Source organism: Mastigoproctus giganteus, chromosome 5, assembly GCF_048544385.1.
Source record: "Mastigoproctus giganteus isolate SK-2022 chromosome 5, ASM4854438v1, whole genome shotgun sequence".
Classification (NCBI taxonomy): domain Eukaryota; kingdom Metazoa; phylum Arthropoda; class Arachnida; order Uropygi; family Thelyphonidae; genus Mastigoproctus; species Mastigoproctus giganteus.
The window spans coordinates 181,245,525-181,264,396 of NC_143579.1; the positions used below are offsets into that span (position 1 = coordinate 181,245,525).

At 35.5% G+C, this 18,872-nt stretch overlaps 1 protein-coding gene across 7 annotated transcripts in view; it reads left to right on the forward strand.

Moving 5' to 3' along the window:
• MED15 (mediator complex subunit 15) overlaps window positions 1–18,872 on the forward strand; it is a 442,919-nt gene that overhangs the window by 111,921 nt on the left and 312,126 nt on the right. For 6 of the 7 annotated variants that reach the window (XR_016546979.1, XM_090374288.1, XM_090374289.1 and 3 more), the window contains exon 4: window positions 5,287–5,334. The exons of the other annotated variant lie outside the window; for it this stretch is intronic. Coding sequence is in view for 5 of the 6 variants with exons in the window: in XM_090374288.1 (XP_090230414.1) it covers window positions 5,287–5,334 (48 nt within the window). In the remaining variant the exon portion in view is untranslated. The remainder of the gene's footprint in view (window positions 1–5,286; window positions 5,335–18,872) is intronic. 7 annotated transcript variants of the gene reach the window in all.

Sequence of the window (18,872 nt, forward strand, 5' to 3'; positions counted from 1 at the left end):
TGTTGTCCCAATTAAGCAAAGAAAACCCTGGTTATTTTCTCGATTAGGTTCTGTTCTTTAAGATTTGTCCCAAATAAATGGCTGCCCCAATTAACCGGTGGCCCAAATGTTATGCATCAATGAAAGTTGAAAAGAAAAGGGGGAAAAAAAAAGGGAAAGATGAGATATACAAAAGAAGTTAGTATAGGTATAGAAAAAAAATAATAATAATAAATAATAATAAATGACATTTTAAGTATAAGAGAAAAAAAAAAAAAAAAAAAATATATATATATATATATAAAAATGTAATTTGTGTAGCTGTGGCAGGTAGTTTCTAACTACATGCCATAACTAAGCAAAAATTAATAAAGAGAATTAAGGGAAATAAGGAGGATTTAAATTTAGAGTAGAAAATAATATAGATAAAAGTAAAATGATAGGGGAGGGGAAGATGTATAAAGCAGCATGTATTTTACAGTTGACATGACAGAGGAACTAAAGAAATATGGGTAGTTAGAACAGCTAAAGAACTAAATTAACCTAAAGTAATTTTTGTTATATTTTATTATTTTTATCATCATCATCATGAACATGATCCTGCTTAGGTCTTTTAAGACCTGTTCCGTTGTAACTCTTGGTGGTGGTCTTGATCTTGCCATTGTTGTCTTAGTCAGCCCACATCTTTCCTGCCTGTAGGTTTGTAGTTAAATGCTAATTTTGGGATCCAATTTGGGTTCATTCTTTCTATGTGACTGATCCTTTTTTTAATTTCTCATGAATATCTGAATTTCTTTGATTGTCTAGCATTGTAAAGCCTAATAATGGTTTTAAAAATCTGATTTGTGCTGCATCTAGTTTTTGTGCATCTTTCTTATTTATTACCCAAGTCTCACCACTGTGAAAGATGGCTAATTTTGAAGTAATGTTGTGTAATCAAACCATTCAAGGCATATAAGGCCTTGAATGATTTGAGCAAGCTGAATGCTAATGGGATTCTTCCTCTTGCTACTCACCTGAGGGGACATAAATTCAAATTGTAGAATAGATGTGCGGAAATTCACCTTTAGCCAGCGGGTGGTTGATAGTTGGAACAAACTTCGATCTGTCATAGTGGAGGTCAGCAACTTAAATAAGTTCAAGGCAGAACTAGACAAACATTTGGTGTGAATGGATGGGTGAAATGGGGAAGGGTGTTTTTTTTTTTTTTTTTTGCTGATGCTATATAAGCTTGCTTTCTTGCATCATATGCCTCTACTAATGCTAATCATAATTTTGTTTCAGTTAGCATTTGTTTTCCAAAGTGGTGTTTAATTGTACTGTTCATTTTATTATATTTTTGTAGTTTAGTGTGGATGTCTTTCCCTTCATTTGATATTAAATTTTCCAAATAGGTGATTATATTAAGTTACTTTTAAGTTCCTCTGTGTTAACCATAAAATACATATTTGCTTTATATATCCTCCCCTATACTTATCATTTTTCTTATTCTACACTATGTACTACTCTGAATTCAAATCCTCCTTATTTCCCTAATTCACTTTATTAATTTTGCCTAACTGTAGTTTACATTATTAACAGAAGACACTATATATTGTTTTTTTTTTTTTTTTTTTTTTTTTGTGAAATTCTGGTGGTTAACACTTGAGGAGATGCCAGAGTTGTGCGATATGTGACAATATATTTATATATATGTACCTTATACTTAAAATGTATTTTATTATTATGCTTTACTTTTTCATTATCCATACTTCCTCCTTTCACTTATTTTTTTCCTTTTGTCTTCTCACAATTTTCTCTGTTTCTTTTCTCTTCAACTTTCATTAATACACAACACTTATATTCATTATTGTCGTTGGGTGCTTTCTGTGGCCCTCGTACATAAGTTTCTTCCTCTATCTTCCTTTTCCCTTTCCTACTTTATATATATATATAATATTGCGCACACACACACTGAAATCCGTAACTAAAATATTTCTAGGTGAGGGTAAATACTTATTGACTGCCCCTAACTTTTAATAATTGAGAGCCCACTGATGAATGAATAAATAAAAGTGCTTTATTAATACTCAGAGTATACTATTGAGTAATTTACCACCACATGAGGACCTCTACTGTGCAGATATATCAATTAATAAAAGTAAAAACCAAATTATTAAAAAAATTATGAAAGTAGCAAACACTAGCAGGTGCAAAGCAGCATTGTCTGAGTGTAGTTTAAAAATATTGATATGTTGTGCTAATAACAAGAATGGGCTGTTGATTATTGGACCAAAAAATAATAAAAAATTGTGTTGATATGAATCTTTTCTGTGATAAGATTATTACCATTGGTTCATATTAATTAATAAATGATAAATGTCCACTACATTGTTTCAAATGCGTGGTATCTTTTTTTTATTTTTTATTATTATTATTGGAGACAAGGCTACTGTGATGGATGCTCTTCTCAGTTAAGGCTGTAACAGTAGGCAATGAGCAGCAGACAGAGACCTTCTTGTCTTCTGTTTAACGGAGGATGACTTTCTCTGGGATTGGGATATTAATATTAGCCATATAGTTCAAGGAAGCCATAGGCAAATATAAAAAATAATATAATAAAATATATAAATTTTATTTATTATTTTATACATTTGATCTTTGAGTTTCCCCAAGCTGGAAATTAAAACCACCTAAGAAGGCAACATTTTCTAGTAATTAAAACCTTGCTGGCTAAAAGGAAACTTCTTATACAGTCTCATATAAATGTCTTTCCCCATAATTTGAATTTTTTGCCCTTGGTTCCGGAATCATTTATAACAGTGAAAATTTTGCCTTCCTTCATTTTACTATTACATCGCAGAGCCTTGTATGTATTCCTCACTCAGGTCCCCTCTAAGTTGCCTGGTTGTCAAGCTCAGTAATTTACAGATCTCACCAAAGATCCATCTTTGGGCCTTTCCAAGAAGTTTGATGTGGTTTTTTTTTTTTTTTGGTGCAACTCCTTATTTGTGCACAGTATTGTAGCTGTGTCTTACAAGCCTTATACAGTTTAATTATGTCTCCCTATCTCTACAAGCAAATGTTTGATAAATCATTGATAGGAAATTGTAGGTTTTCCTTGCTGACAGTCTTCACTGATCGGAGAACCGTATGGCCAACTATATCAGAACTTCCAAATCCCTCTCTTCCTCTACTGTTTTTAATTTAACCCCACCAAGTGTATGTTATTTTGGAGTTTCATTTTGCTACATTTGCTACACTTTTCAAACTATCCTTGAAGCTTATCCAGGTCATCATGAAGGATCCTCACTTGCATTTTACCTTTGCTTCCAGTTACTTCATACCACACAGATCCTCTGCTGGCATGTGTAAATTCTTAATGCTTTTTATCAAAAGCAGCTTATCAAGTTCTGCTTTTGTTAAGAAGCATGACTTCCCTGATCCCTTTTATCTTACCTATTTTTCTTAAATACATTATACATACTATTGTCAGGGCCATACTTATGAACAAGAGTTTGAGGTGCTAGCTTCGGGCCTCACCATAGGGGGAGGGGTTCGCATGGGCTCTGTAATTTCAAATTTTTAAAGCGATTTCTTTTCTTAATTCCCACATCTGAACTAGGTCCCCACTTTTACGTATTGTGTAAACAGAGACAGGTGAAATTTACTGAAAGTGTTGATGAATCATTTCTGTGAAACAACAGATGAATTTCCAGAATAAAGGAAAATCACTCTCTCCTAATTCTCTAATAGGGTTTAACAGTAGTATCCATGATGACCACGGCATATTATCCACGTTGGATTTTTGTCTTAATCTTTTCCACTAGCTATGAACACAAGAAAGCAGTTGACCAGTGCAACTTCTCAGTACAGAATGTGGGAGTCGGTTGTAACTGTGTTACGGACACCACTAAATTATGGAATGTCCCTTTAGTTCTCAATCCGTGCATTCTACAGAAGCAGTTATGTTGCCTAAAGGCCATAGGTGCAAACAATGTGCACCAGGTCTCTCAAAATTCGTTCATTATATGGAAATTTTATTAGTTATACGGAAACAATTTTAATTGAAAGTATGAATCTGAAAACTGAAATTAAGTTGAATTTAGCAGTTAATAATGCAGCAAAAATATGAATCTGGTGCATCTAAATTATTTCACAGTATTCAACATTTGTGTTAAACAGATCTGTTAAATTTTTTTTTTTTTTTTTCTTATTATATTTATATATGCAAGCTTTTTTTTTTTTTTTTTTTTGCACTCTGGTAGCTTTAAAGGGGGTCCCCACAAAAGCTCAGTGCCTTGGGCCCTGAGAAGTGTAAGTACGGTCCTGACTATTGTTGAAACTCATCATTCCCTATTTCTGGGTGACACCACATTTTCATTAGCCCTATTATGTCCATTTATTTTATTATCAACAACACATTTTTGAACAAATGCAGACAATTTGGACTGCCTTGGCAACACTTTGACACTACATCTCAGATGTTTTTTCACTTCAATTTAATTCACATTAATGCTTTCACATGACATCCGTAATGTGTGTGGGGCTTGTGGCAGTAAGTTTCTGGAACATTCATGGGCTTTCAGTGACCAGTTTTCTGAACATCTATTGCAGACACAGTGAAAGCTAAGTATTTTGTTTTTGTTTTCCACTGTTAGCTTTTCATTTGTTCAAAACATCACTGTCCTTTGCAAATCTTGTCAGCATCAGCATTTTCTGCCACAAATCAGAACTCTTCAGATTGTAGCATATGAATAAAGTTCTGTTATCAAACTTGATTCAAAATCAAGACATCCACAGCTATCTGTTATCGCATCCTGGGTGAACAGCTGGTTAGGGATGTCTAGATTTTGTTTCTGACTTCAGACATTTAAAAGACTGCAGAGGAGAAAATATTTGTATAAATGTGCAGAGAACTTAACTCTAAGAGGGGGGCCGACAATTTACTGTAGTTACTGGCATCATTATGAGCAATTGTTTTTAGAACTCCCAGTTGAGCACCAGAAAGGTGAATTTGTGATAGTCTTTTGGCTATCTTCTGTCCAGTCAACACCTATAACAATAATGAAGTTGTTGTTTGTGATATCCAGGTTGTTTTAATCTATATGTCTTTTTATGTTTTTTATTCCTTTGGTGGATTTTTAACCTTCATTGTTTTATTAAGTCTTAACTAGAACATAATTGAAATTAAATGATTAATGTCTTAAATAAATTATATTTACATAAATATTTGCCTGAGTATAATATTACAGGTCATTTTTGTGAAATATATTTTCTACCAATGGGTCAGGAATGTAACACCAATTTATAACATTGTTCCTATAGGAAACTGTACTTTGACTAACGATGCGACTTTCAGGAACCAATTGTATTGTAAGTGCGAGGACTGTCTGTATTATAACTTACAACTTATATAGATATTGTTATAATGTATTGCATATTATACACCTAATAAATATGTTGTAATAGTTTATTAACTTTTTTATAATCTGAAATAACCCAAAATGGAAAATAACAGCATCAAGAAAACTGACTTGAGCCAGAGCAGAAAGCAGAAAGTTGATAACATGCAGTACTTTGAAATGTGGGTTCAGCTGTGCTGCTTGAATGGATACAGTAGTGTAGGCAAATCTACTCTTTTTTTTACTGTATTTTGTAAGAACTAAGAACAGAAATTATATTGGAAAATTTTTGATATTTCAGTGGATGAAATTGGACATTAAAGGATCTTGAAAAGAATAACTGGGTGGAAGCACAAAGGTCAAAGGGGGGCTGACCATAATGTCCAAGGGGATACCTGTGTGTGAAGCAAACTGCCTGTAAGTAAAAATCAGTCCAGACTTGCTGATTTGATAGCACAGGAAGTTGTGATATTGGGAGACTACCTAGAGCAATTCCACTTCTCCTTTATACATTCACACATCCTTTGAATAACACAAACATTTTTGAGCCACTGCAGATAATTTGAACTGCCTTGGTAACATTTTGACAACACATCTCAGATCTTAAATATTCTTTTAGCGGCATGGTTCACAGGTATATCAAGAATCAGAAATTGGTGAAATAATGAGCACTTAAATCTTACATACCAAGCTTGGTATGTGAGGCTGATGGTATCGTAAGGACAGCACTATAGGACTTCACTGAAGAAGTGGTACAGGAATTACCACAAAACATCTGAGAATAATCTGTAATTCTTTAAGAAATTAAAGGCAGATTGCATCTCAGATGTTGGAGTAGTTTTTCACTTCATTTTAACTCTTTCATGTGACGTTCCATAGTGTACTTGTGTGTGCGTGTGGGCTTGTGGCAGTGTTCTTGGAACCTACACAGGCTTACAGTGACTCACTTTTCCATATGTGTGTGTGGACTACAGGTACTGAGTTTAAGGCAATAAACTCTTTAGATTGTTTCTTTTTGGAATTTTGAAGTTATAAAAATAAACACTATAAATCTTATATTGATTTCACTGGTGTTGGGTAGTTGAGCACTCTCATGATGATTATAATGAAATTATGGTCAAAAATCAAATCAAAATTAAAAAAAAAAGTATTAAATTCTGGGGTTTTTTTTTTTTTTCCTTTTTTTTTTTTTTTTTTTCACACTAGTATCATCTACAGCTATTTACACTTGATTCAGTTTCATCAACTTCTGGATTAGATTATTATCAATTTATTGAATTTTGTTTTTTATTAGACAATTGGAGCTAACAGATGTAAGCATTGTTTCTGATTTTCAAAGCTATTTGCTTATTACCCTTATGTTATTAACTGTCTACAGTTGTTAGAAACACAGATATGATATGGCAACACCTACTTGAATATTTCTAGAGAATCTGTACATAAGAGAGCCCGCATTTGTAAAATGTACATATTCAAGAAAGAGTTAATCAGAAACTAAGAGTTGCTATGCAGTTACTTAGTATTAACATATCAGACCTTGTCATGTTAGACTTGTATCATCTATTTTCATAAATACCAGGTATCAAAAACTGCTTATTCTGGTTCCTGTTTTTCAGGAATGTGAGAAAAAAAAAATAAGTATTTTTTCACACTGCTGGTACTGATCATTTGAATACACCTGTATGTTCCTCTTACTTATCTGAGCATGGTATTAAATAGTTATTTTGCACATGCTGTAATACATGATTCAATGATGCATGCCATTCAGAGTATCAAACAGAAATAACTTTTGATCTTATAAACTATTAAGCTATTTGAATAAAATAATCTTCTAAAATAATTCAAATAAATTATAAAGTGGATTCTGTATATTATTTTGCAGTTTCAAATAAGTGTTTTATATGATATACATGTAATAGTATGCAATGTAAAAGCATAAGCTAAACAAATTAAAAACCAGACCTTCAGCGAGTGTGGGCTGAGAGATAAAATCAATCATTTTCACTATTTTTGAAGGTGAGGTATACACCATTAACTCAGCCATTTTTTAAATTAAATCTTATTCAGATTTGAATTTATCATTTTCTTATGGTAAAAATATGCTTTTTAGAGTGTCAGAAAACCAACCTCCCATTGTGCGGGGGGAGGATCATTCAATTAGTATGAATTTGGCTAATACAAGGTTTTCCAGGAACACATTACATAATTCATATAAGTCAAAGGAGGAATGTAACAGAACCAGAATGTGAATGTTATTGAGTCAACTTAAATTTCTATTTCATTTTAATATAAGTTTTTTTTTTTTATAATGAAAACCCCAAACATGAGAGGTATTAGAACCTATAGTACTTAGTACCATGCTTGGGTTGGAGGTTTAGAAGATGAAATAAGATATTTGTTGACATTAGACTTGAACTTCTGTAGATTGTAATTTTCAGGAAATACATATGAAAGAAGGTTGTTCCAGAAAATGGCATTTGAATCAATAAATGAGGAAGATGAAAAGTTGGTTCTGTGAGTTTGAAGTTGGACAGTAAATGGATGTTGGCTGGTGGTGGCACATGTTTGGACTGTTTTGAAAGAGAGAGTGGGCATTATAGAAGTCAATTCAGAAGAACAGTGCCCATGAAAGTATCTGTAGAAAATGCATGCAGCAGAAACGGTACGTCTATGAGACAGAGTGGAGATACTCTACTAGAGATGAGTAGCATCTAAAACAGTGAATTTATTTGCACTATTTGTTTAAACTTCAAGATACCATTTTGACAGCCATTTCAACACTTACTGGTTTTTCATAAGGCAACAAGTAGCCTAGAGTAATAAATGTATCTAGTATAGGTTGAGTAGCCAGCTTGTAGTTGATGTGGTACATGGCAGAGGGGAATTCTGATTAATCACTGTCTTAAATCAAATTAGGATTCTTCTAATGCAAAATACAGTGCAAAAAGGCTGCAAGAGAAGCTCATGGTACCTTGTCAATGATATACAGAAATTTTGCTAGCAGCGATAAGGCGATGATTGTCCCCTTGTATAAATAAGGCAACGATCATCAGGCCACACGTTGTGTACTGTATACAGGTCTGGAGGCCTCATTTTAGGAAGGATGTAGAGCTGCTGGAACGAGTACAGAGAAGGCCAACAAGATTGGTGAGTGGAACAAAAGGTTTGTGTTACTGAGAAAGGCTAGAGAAGTTCTGCAAATTGCAGTGTCAGGAGATGAGCCGCCTGCGAGGTGATCTAATTGAGGAGTATAAAGCCTTAAATGGTTTGAGAAAGCTCAATGCTGATGGGATTCTTGCTCTTATTATTCACATGAGGAGGCATAAATTCAAATTGAGGAAAGACAACTGTAGAATAGATGTGCAGAAATTTGCCTTTAGCCAGTGGGTGGTTGATAATTGGAACAAACTTCTCTGTTGTAGTGGAAGTTAGCAACTTAAATATGTTCAAAGCAGAACTAGACAAATATTTGGAGTGAATGGTTGGGTGAAGTGGGAAGGGTGTGTTTTTTTTTTTTTTTTTTTTTGACTGATGCTATATAAGCTTTCTTTTTAACATCATATGCCCTGCTAATGCAAATCCAGTAACATCATCAAGTAGTTGTCTTTTGTTGGATCTCAGCACATGTAGGGATTTTAGCAAATGAAACAAGCGGATAAAGCTATTAAGAAATATTAGTTGAATCTGATATGTGATTTAACTAATATTTCTACCACATTCATTGATTATAGACTAATCACACAAGTGGCATGCCTTGCACAGCTGAAAATACTATGGCACTCATAATTCAATTATAAATTATCAGTTTATTATTATTATTAGCTATATGGTGCAAGGAAGCCTGAGGCTTATGCTGCACCAGACAAAAAAAAATTCCCCGAGTTACCCAGAGAGAGCGAGAGCTCAGGACCCTGGGTGTGCCAAGCCCATACTAACCAGATGTGAGCCCCTGGGGTTGAAAAAAGACTGTAAAGTTTGGTGCTCCGGCATGCACACATCTCAACAAGGAGTAATGTTTACATGGGCACAAATAAGGCTGACTTACCTGTGCATCCATCTATTTACAGGCAAGGATCCCCCTTACTGCTGTCATCGTTCATTGCAGCTTACTATTAAACTTATTGAGTATAAATAGGTGCAATGTAGCTGGTAGAGTTTGCACATTATTGTTAAACCTGCACAGTTAGGCCTTATTAATCAGCATAAGTTTGCTAATATAGCTCACCTGGTTTTTTTTTAATAGATTAGTAAGATTCAAAACAGCTGAGACAATGCCTTGACTTTTGAATAAACAGTTCATTTTTTTTTTTTTTTTTTTTTTTTTTGTGGCTCTGTTTATATTAAAATAATATTGTCATTTAAGTTGACACGTGAATAGTGGTCTTATCCTTTTGTGTGTAAGTCCAAGTCTCAAAGTCCAAGAGTCAGTTTCTGTAACTGGAAGAGCAAAGTATCCTCAAAACAGAAATTGATTTGCGAAATTCATACAATTTCAATTCCTGTGTTGAATTGAAATTGTATGAATGCTGCTTTTACTTTGCTATTAAGAACATATCTTGTGAAATTTGCCCAGTCATGTCAAGAGGGAATATATGCAAGCTTTGACAATCATTTTTAGACTGAAGGGACTGTGGAAGGATTATGGTGGGGAATTGCTGCTCTTGTCATGAATTTAGCCAAATAGGAGAGCTGGAAACAGTTTTGCAGGTCTAGATGAGTCAGTTTAAATGTTCAGAGAAATTAATAATTGAAAGGAATAAGGGAACAAATGTTAAGATAACAGTATATCTTTTTTATAACATTGATTACTTACAAAAAAAAAAAAAAAAAAAGTTATATAGTGGTTACACTGGAGTTCACTGTAATAATAAAAATAAAATTTTAAATGTTGAAAGCATGGATTGTGATTTTAATTGTAACATTCATATAGTTCATTCATTAATGAACAGGTTATATTAAAATGCATTATGGTGAAACTTGTGACAAGAGAGAAAATAACCAGAAATGAATAGGAAAATAATTAACAGTTCTCCAGAGTTTAAATCTGATTGCGGTTCAGCTGCAAGTTGTTAACAAATAAAGTTCGATCTAAGACAGTTACTCAAGTAAAGAAGTGGGGTACTATTTCAATGCAGGAATTCAAGTAGTTTGAGAAATAACACTCACACTATATTCTGTTTTTAGTGTCTATAAAAACAGAATGCAGTTTGAGTGTTATTTCTGTTTTTAATGTCCATACTGCTAGGGAGGTCAGTTTTGACCTTCCCATGACAGTGACAAAGCTTGAGGACAAAGGACTATGTTATCTTTGAGTCGACCTAAAGTAACTAATATTGTTTTTAATCAAATAAAATCACCAAGTAGGTGAATCTGTTAGTCATTAAAAACTTGAAGGCACAATTGCAACTAGTTTCAGAACTATTTGGTTCCATCTCATCTTCACGCAACAGATAGCCTCAATAGACAGAAGGCATAATGCAGTATGAGTGTTATTTCTCAAACTATTTCAGTTCTTGTATTTTAATAGTACCCTGCTTCTTTTCTTGATTAATGCATTGGGCCTACATTACTACTAGAGCTTTTATTACACTGGTCAACTTGTAAAATGTTACAAAAGCAAAAACACCCAATCTTGGCAATTTTGTGTTGATTAGCTCTTGTTTTCAAATTACAGTTGGGGATTTCAAATTAGTGAATTACTCTACATTATCAACTACTGCTCTCAGCAAAACGCATGGCAACACTGCAGTTCTAGTACCACACACTCTTAGCACATGATTGGCACCTGTTGCCTTGCTCGGCATCACATGATAAGTTGTTGTTGTGTCAAATGCATCTTCAACTCTGTTTCAGTATCCTCGATTATGTCTAGGTACTGAGTGATTTGTTCTCAGTGAGATTCCTACTTTTTGCGCAGTATTTGTGTCGTGTAAGATAAATGTTCTTGTACTTTGGGTATAAAGTAGGCAACCAGGACAAGAACTGGGCTCCACACAAATGCTGCGCTACCTATTTATCAAAACTCAAAGCATGGATGAATTGAAAGGGGGATGTTTTATGCCTTTTACAGTGCCCATGATAGGGAGGGAGCCAAGAAATCTCGTCACAGACTGTTACTTCTGTATGGTGCCTCCTATTAGGAAAGAGATGACAATGAAGAAAAAGTGGACAGTGACATACCCAAATATGCCATCTGTAATTTGTCCCATGCCTCACAGTGAAGTACTACCTATTCCTGAACCACCCGACCATTTCTCTGTACACTCTGATGAAGGTGAAGACATTGAACATCAATTTGATATACACGAAGAAGTACAGCAGCCATGTATGTCAATGGAACTACCATTTTGACCAAGCCTTTATCCTTCTGAACCACATTAGATCACAGAAAGAACTGCCAGAGAATAAGGCAGAGCGTTTGGCCTCAAGGCTACAACAGTGGAATCTTCTAGATCAGTATTTCTCAACCTCTGTGGCACGGAAAATGCAAATTTAAAAAAAAAATTAATAAATCCAAGTTTTATAATAAAAATGAATTCCAACAAAAATTTTTTTTATTTACGCTGCGCCGATTTTCAGAATTTTGGAAAAGGCACTTAGAATTTTATTGCTGTTTTCTACTTCCTACTTGTGTGAAACAGGGTTTTCTGCTTTAAATGAGATTAAAAAAAAAAGAGAGAAAAATCTGTGTCTCCCGTCAAACCCAACCGCCTCACTAATTAAAATGTTATAATTGTACTTTTGTTTGTTTTTATATAATTATATTAATTTTTACGTATTTACTTTTAAATTTCATGTATGCTCAAAAAGAGATTAAAAGCATTTAAAACAAATAATAAGCATATTACTAAATATACCCAACAGAAATAACTTCCCTTTTATGAATATGAGCATAGTAGTAATTGTAGTATGTAGTATTCTGCAAAATTTTAGCATCTTTAAAAGTGTGCCACAAAGTTTTAGCGTCTTTAAAAGTGTGCTGCAAAATTCGTCTTTAAAAGTGTGTCACAGTAACAAAACGGTTGAGAAATGCTGTTCTAGATCATTATGTGAAAGTGACAACATTTCGTACTCAAAATAAAGACTGATAAATTCTATCAAACAGAAGGTGAATTCACTTTTTGCAAGGGCCATCAATGGTCTAATGGCAGCAAGGAACCGAGGCACATTCCTGAAGAATGCCGACTATTTATTGATGCTTCTTAAGGCTGTGTTATTACACAGTGGAAATATGCTGCCTTTCTTTAATACCTCTTGTGTATGCTGTCCACAAAAAAGAAACATATTCAAACATGGAGGACATTCGCTTAGATGTACACTGTCAGAAGTATAAGTGCCAGATATGTGGTGATTTAAAGGTAAATGCCATTTTATTGGACTACAAAAGGGTTACACTAAGTATTGTTGCTTTCTCTGCGAGTGGAATACTTGTGCCAAGGATATGCACTACGAGAAGGGGAGTTGGCCTCGATGAAAATCATTAACACCTGGAATGAAGAATGTAGCATTTGAACCTCCGATAGATGCAAATTTTTACTTCCACCAATCCACATCAAACTGTGGGGACTCATGAAAAATTCGTGAAGGTTTTGGAGGTGAACGGTACTGCATTCACATACTTGCAAGAGAAATTCCCAAGACTTAGTACAATATCTATGTAGACATGTACATGTATAGTGTCTTCTAGGCACCTCCATAGCCAGGTGGGCAGGAGCAGCAGTGCATAGCACACTCTTCTTGATTAGACTGGGGTTCGAGCCCATGCCCACCAAATACGGAGGATGCGGAAAGGTCAGGGAATGACTACCGCATAATCCCGGAGCAATATGTCCTTAGTTGCTAATGCTCCTAAAAACCAAATAACAACAACATAGTGTCTTCTGTATAGCTGCTCCAGAACATTAGTTCAGCTCTGCCATTCTGTAGAATGGCCAGAAATGTATGTAGTGTTGTTTAGTTGTTTCTGACCACTCTGCCACTGGGAAGGCCAGGATCACCTGGAAAGCCTACCCGGTGCCCGGCTACACCATGAGGAGGTGGGACATAACTACGTATGTCCCTCGTCTATTGTAATCTTTCTCTGTCCTAGGAAGGGCAAAATCCCGCGCACACTGGAGGTAGTGCTATACCAGTGGGTGCCAGCAACATCCTGTTCCCGCAGATGCCCAAGCTAAGGGTACCAGCAAGAAAAAAAAAAAAAAAAAAATATATATTTATATATATATATATATACACAGTGAAACTTCTAACGGACATCTCTCTACAGCGGACATTTTCAAATTCCCCAACTCTCCTCTATTGGTTTTAACGTGTTTTCAGCTTCTGTCTAGCGGACATTCTCTGTATCGGACGTGGACAGGCAATCTGCACTGTTTCGTTTAGATTAGCACTTAATTTGATCTCCCCATAATGGACAGCGGGCGACCTCACGGCCCTTTTTCTAGGAACGTTTCTTCCACGTATTGCCTCAATTGTGTGTTTATTTTCTATTTCCGATTCTCTGAATTTTATCAAGGTTTATGTCGTGGTTCTAAACCCTTTTTCAAGAATTTTAAGGCACGTGTAAAACTTCTGATGAATTCGGTGTGCAGGGGGGGGGGGGGATTTGGTCGGCCTTTCGTCTTTTGAGTTTGAGTTTTCAGTGTTGTGTGAAGCGCACAATGTCTTCTTGTAAACATTTAACTTTAAAAGATAAAGTCGAACTCATTAATGCGTATGATCGGAAAAAAAATAGTGTTCGCAATCTTGCTGAAAAAGACAAAAGTAAGTGACATCGTAAAGAAAAAAAACGAACTGCTCAAACAATTTTGGCAACACGGAAATGATCAGGTTCAAAAATCATTCCCGAAAACTGTTGGACTTCAAATTGACAATGTTGCATATGAGTGGTTTTGTCGGCGCACGTGCTAAAAAAATTCCCATTAATGGGCTTATTATTAGGGAAAAGGTTTTGGAGGTTGCGAAATCTATGGGAGTAAATGAGTTCAAAGCTTCTGTGGGATGGCTAGACAAGTTCAAAACTCGGCATAAAATTTCTTGGAAAACCGTAAGTGGTGAAGGTGGATCTGTTGATACTGGGGTTTTAACAGAGTGGACCATCAAATTGGAAGATTTATGTCGTGATTTCGAAGCTAAGGATATTTACAACTGTGACGAAACAGGGTTGTTTTTTAAAGCTCTTCCTGAAAAAACAATGAGTCTAAAAAACGAAAAGTTCCAGGGCGGAAAAATTTCTAAGGAACGCTTGACTGTACTATTGTGTACAAATATGCTGGGAGACTTTGAACAACCTCTTGTTATAGGAAAACCACAAAATCCTCGTTGTTTCAAGGGCATAAAGTTGAATCTTTTGAATGTTGACTGGAAGTCTAATAAAAAAGCGTGGATGACACGAGATATCATGAGCGAATGAATAAATCACTTTAACCAAAACATGATTTGTCAAAACAGAAAAATTATTCTTTTCATGGATAATGCTGCATCTCACCTGCACATTGAATTGTCCAACATTCAAATCGTTTTTCTGCCACCAAACACATCTGCAGAGTGTCAGCCCTTGGATCAAGGGATAATAAAAAATTTTAAACTTCACTACAGAAAACGTGTTTTAAGACATCTCATTGCAAACATGAATGATGTAACAAGTGCGAGTGACCTTGCAAAGAAAATCAGCATCCTAGATGCTATTCAATGGATTTCCTCTTCAGTAAATGCAATTAGAAAACAAACTGTCGTGAACTGTTTTGTAAAGTCTGGCTTCTCAAACGCAAAAATTGAAGTTGTGAACAGCAATGTGGAGCACCAAGAAGAACAAGAACTTCAACATCTATTGATAATGTACGATACTTCCGCTACAAGTGACCCTGGCTACAAAGATATAGACTGGAACCTCACTACAGAAGATGGTGCTCTAGATATCAACGACATTATCATCGATATTTTTCAAGAAGTTCCTCATGAGGATGAAGAAATGGAAGGAGGTCATTCTGTCAAAGAACATATTAACGACGAACAACCGATGAAAATAGAAGAAGCACTCATACAAATCAATCGTTTAAAAATGTTTTTTGCCGCTGAAGAAGATACTGAAGGACTTTCGATGGTTTCTTCACTCCAAACAAATGTTGAAAACAAAATTATCAGCCAGAAGAAGGTGCAGAAGAAAATAAGTGATTACTGTATGTATTTTTCTTAAGATAAAGTCATAATATGCATAGCACAATTGTATGTATATTATTTACAAAAATATTGTGCAAAATCTGTATATAATTTAATTTTACATTAAACGTTTAACGATTTTTCTTTATCTCTTGTGTATGTAATTGTATATTATTTACAAAAATATCGTTCAAAATCTGTATATATTTTAATTTAATTTTACATTAAACGTTTAACGATTTTTCTTTCTTTCTTTTTTTTTTTTCTCCCTCAGACTTCTTGTTAGCGGACACTTCTCTCTAACGGACAACTTCCCGTTCCCCATGGCTGTCCGTTAAAGGGAAGTTTCACTGTATATATATAAAAAAAAAATAAAAATAAAAAAAAAATAAAAAAAATAATAGGAGAAAAAAAGAAATTAAATTAATAATAGAAAAAATAATAACTAAGTACACTTAAATAAAGCAAAATAATAATATAATTAAGTTAAATTAAAAAAAAAAGTAAAGTGGGGCGGGAAGGTGAAAGAGGGTGACAATCTTCGTGATTTAGAGACATGAGATTCCCTAGAGACTGAAGGCAGAAGATTCTTAAAAGTTCCATAATTTAGGTTCTTCATAGTAAACAGTAATATAAAGGTTCTCTGTTATTCTAGGCGTCTTGATTTGAATTTGTGGCTGGTTGGTATGCCAAAAGTCATTTTCTTCTAGAAAATAGCTCAGTAGAGAACTGCTAGAAGGCTTTGAAGTTAGCAATGGATTCTACTAAGAGCGTTTCGTTCTCAGGAGAAAGACCGGGAATTTGTGCCTTCAGGATGTTTCTAATGTCCATGTAGAGTGTGTAGTGATACATAATGTAGATCCAATCTTGTTTGTTGCCATATGCAAGAATCAGTGTTAGCTAATCTAAACTGATATAGGTTTGAGTTGATTGATCCATGGCCAGTGAGAAGAAATGTTTGGAGTGCACCATGAGAATGTTCCTGGGTTTGCTGTGAAAGAGACTTCTGGGATGAAGTTGAAAGTCGTTCTGCCTTTAGTTGATATGTTCCAGGGTGTTTGCTATTGTTTCATCAATTCTGCCTAGACCCAGGTCTTCTCAGATTTTATATCTGCAAGTGTGTTAACTGTTATTCCTCTGAAAGTCATGGGCTTGGTGTGCTTGATAGAATAGCAAAATGCACAGAATGCTAGATGGAAATCTAAGGACATGGCACCTGTGGTGACCTCTAGGTCATTGGGTTGAGGCAGTTCTGCAGGATCTAAGCATAGTTAGGATCATCATTCGTTGAAGCGCAAGAGGAGTTCGGATTGAATTTTAGTATTTTTGGCTCTGTTGTACGACGGTGAGGCAGCGTAGGTTGCTGTGAGAATAAAGACTGCCTTGTAATAGAGCATAAGGGTTATGCACCCTAGTCCCAGTCAGTTTTTATAATTCTAATGATGGCCATGGTGAACTTTTTAATTTTCTTTGTTAGGTGGATTATACAGAGCATGAACTTCATCTTGTCGTCTAACAGCAGGCCCAAGTATTTAGTGTTCCTGACATAGGGAATTTGTTTTCCATGAATATTCACGAGTGGGGGATGCTGTAGATTGAGTTCTCCCTTAAAGGTCATTTGCATTTTGGCAGTAGATATTTATAACTTATTGTTGATTGCCCATTCTATAAGATTTCCAAGTACTGAAGAAGCTCTTAATTCAACTGGGATCTTGAATTCCCAGGAATTATTAGCATTGGTAGAGGCATATGATGCAAGAAAGCAAGCTTATATAGCATAAGACAAAAAAATCCCCCTCCCATTTCACCCATCCATTCACTCCAAATGTTTGTCTAGTTCTGCTTTGAACTTAATTAAGTCGTTGTCTTTCACTACAACAGATGGAAGTTTGGTACAACTGTCAGCTGCCAGCTAGCTAATGGCAAATTTCCGCACATCTATTCTACAATTGTCTTTCCTCGATTTGAATTTATGCACCCTCAGGTGAGTAATCAGAGCAAGAATGCCATCGGCATTGAGCTTTCTCAAACCATTTAAGGCCTTATACTCCTCAATTAGATTACCTCACAGGTGGCTCATCTCCAGACACTGCAATTTGCAGAATTTAAGCTTTTCTCAGTAACATCAACTTTTTGTTCCACTCGCCGATCTTGTTGCCCTTCTCTGTACTCATTCCAGCTGCTCTACATCTTTTCTAAATGAGGCCTCCAGACCTCTGTGCAGTACTCAAGGTGTGGCCTGACCATTGCCTTATACAAGGGGATAATCACCCCCCTTATCCCTGCTAGCAAAATTTCTGTATATCATTGACAGGACGCTACTCTTACAGCCTGTGTGCACTGTCAGAAAACTTCATATCTAACTACACAATTACCTCCCATGTCCTTTTCTTTCTCCACTACCCTGAGTGTAGTACCACCCAGTTGATACATTACTGTGGTGTTACTGCTACCCATATACAGTAATTTACATTTGTCAATGTTAAACTTCAGTTGCCATGTCTCAGCCTATCTGGTCAACTTTTCTATATCCTGTTGCAGTACCGTACTATCATTACTGTCATTTACCTTTTGTGCCCACATCATGGTATCCAATCAAATTTGTCAGACAAGACTTCCCCTTAACAAACCCCTGCTTTTTCTGAACTATAACTGCAGTCTTGGCTAGATGATCCTGCACACTTCCTTAACCAGTGACTCCATTATTTTCACTGGAATAGAAGTTAGACTAGCAGGTCTGTAATTACTTGTGTCACCCTTTGATCCCTCTTTGTGAACTTGGGACACATTTGCACATCTCCAGTTCATGGGGGCCTCCCTTGAGTCCAAGGAAGCTTTCATAATTATGGCTAAGGGTTTGCTTACTCCCTTTGCTGCTTCCTTTAATATAACTGGATAGATCCCATACACCCCAGGTGCCTCTCTTATGGTCAATTTCAACAATATCTCCTCCACCTTACTCTCAGTTATTACAAAATCATTTAGCTCCCTGCCAGAGTTTGATAAGCTTCTGGCCTCCAATTTCCAACAGACCTCTTGTGTGAATGTAGATGCAAAATATTCATTGTTTGTCAGCTACCTTAGCAGGTTCATCAGCTATCGAACTGTCAGTGCCAAATGGACCGATCTGATTCAACCCCTTCCTTCTAGAGTTTACATAAGTAAAAAAGTCTGTACTGTTTTTCTTTGCATTGTATGCCAAAAATATCTTGTAATCTGTCTTTGCTTGCCTAGCCTCCTTTGTGACTTGGTTACAGACTACAGTCAGTACTCGTATAGCACGATAGTTGTGTTCCTAGAAACCCTCGTGCAATGCAAAATCGTGCAATACGAACAACAGGCCCTATGGGA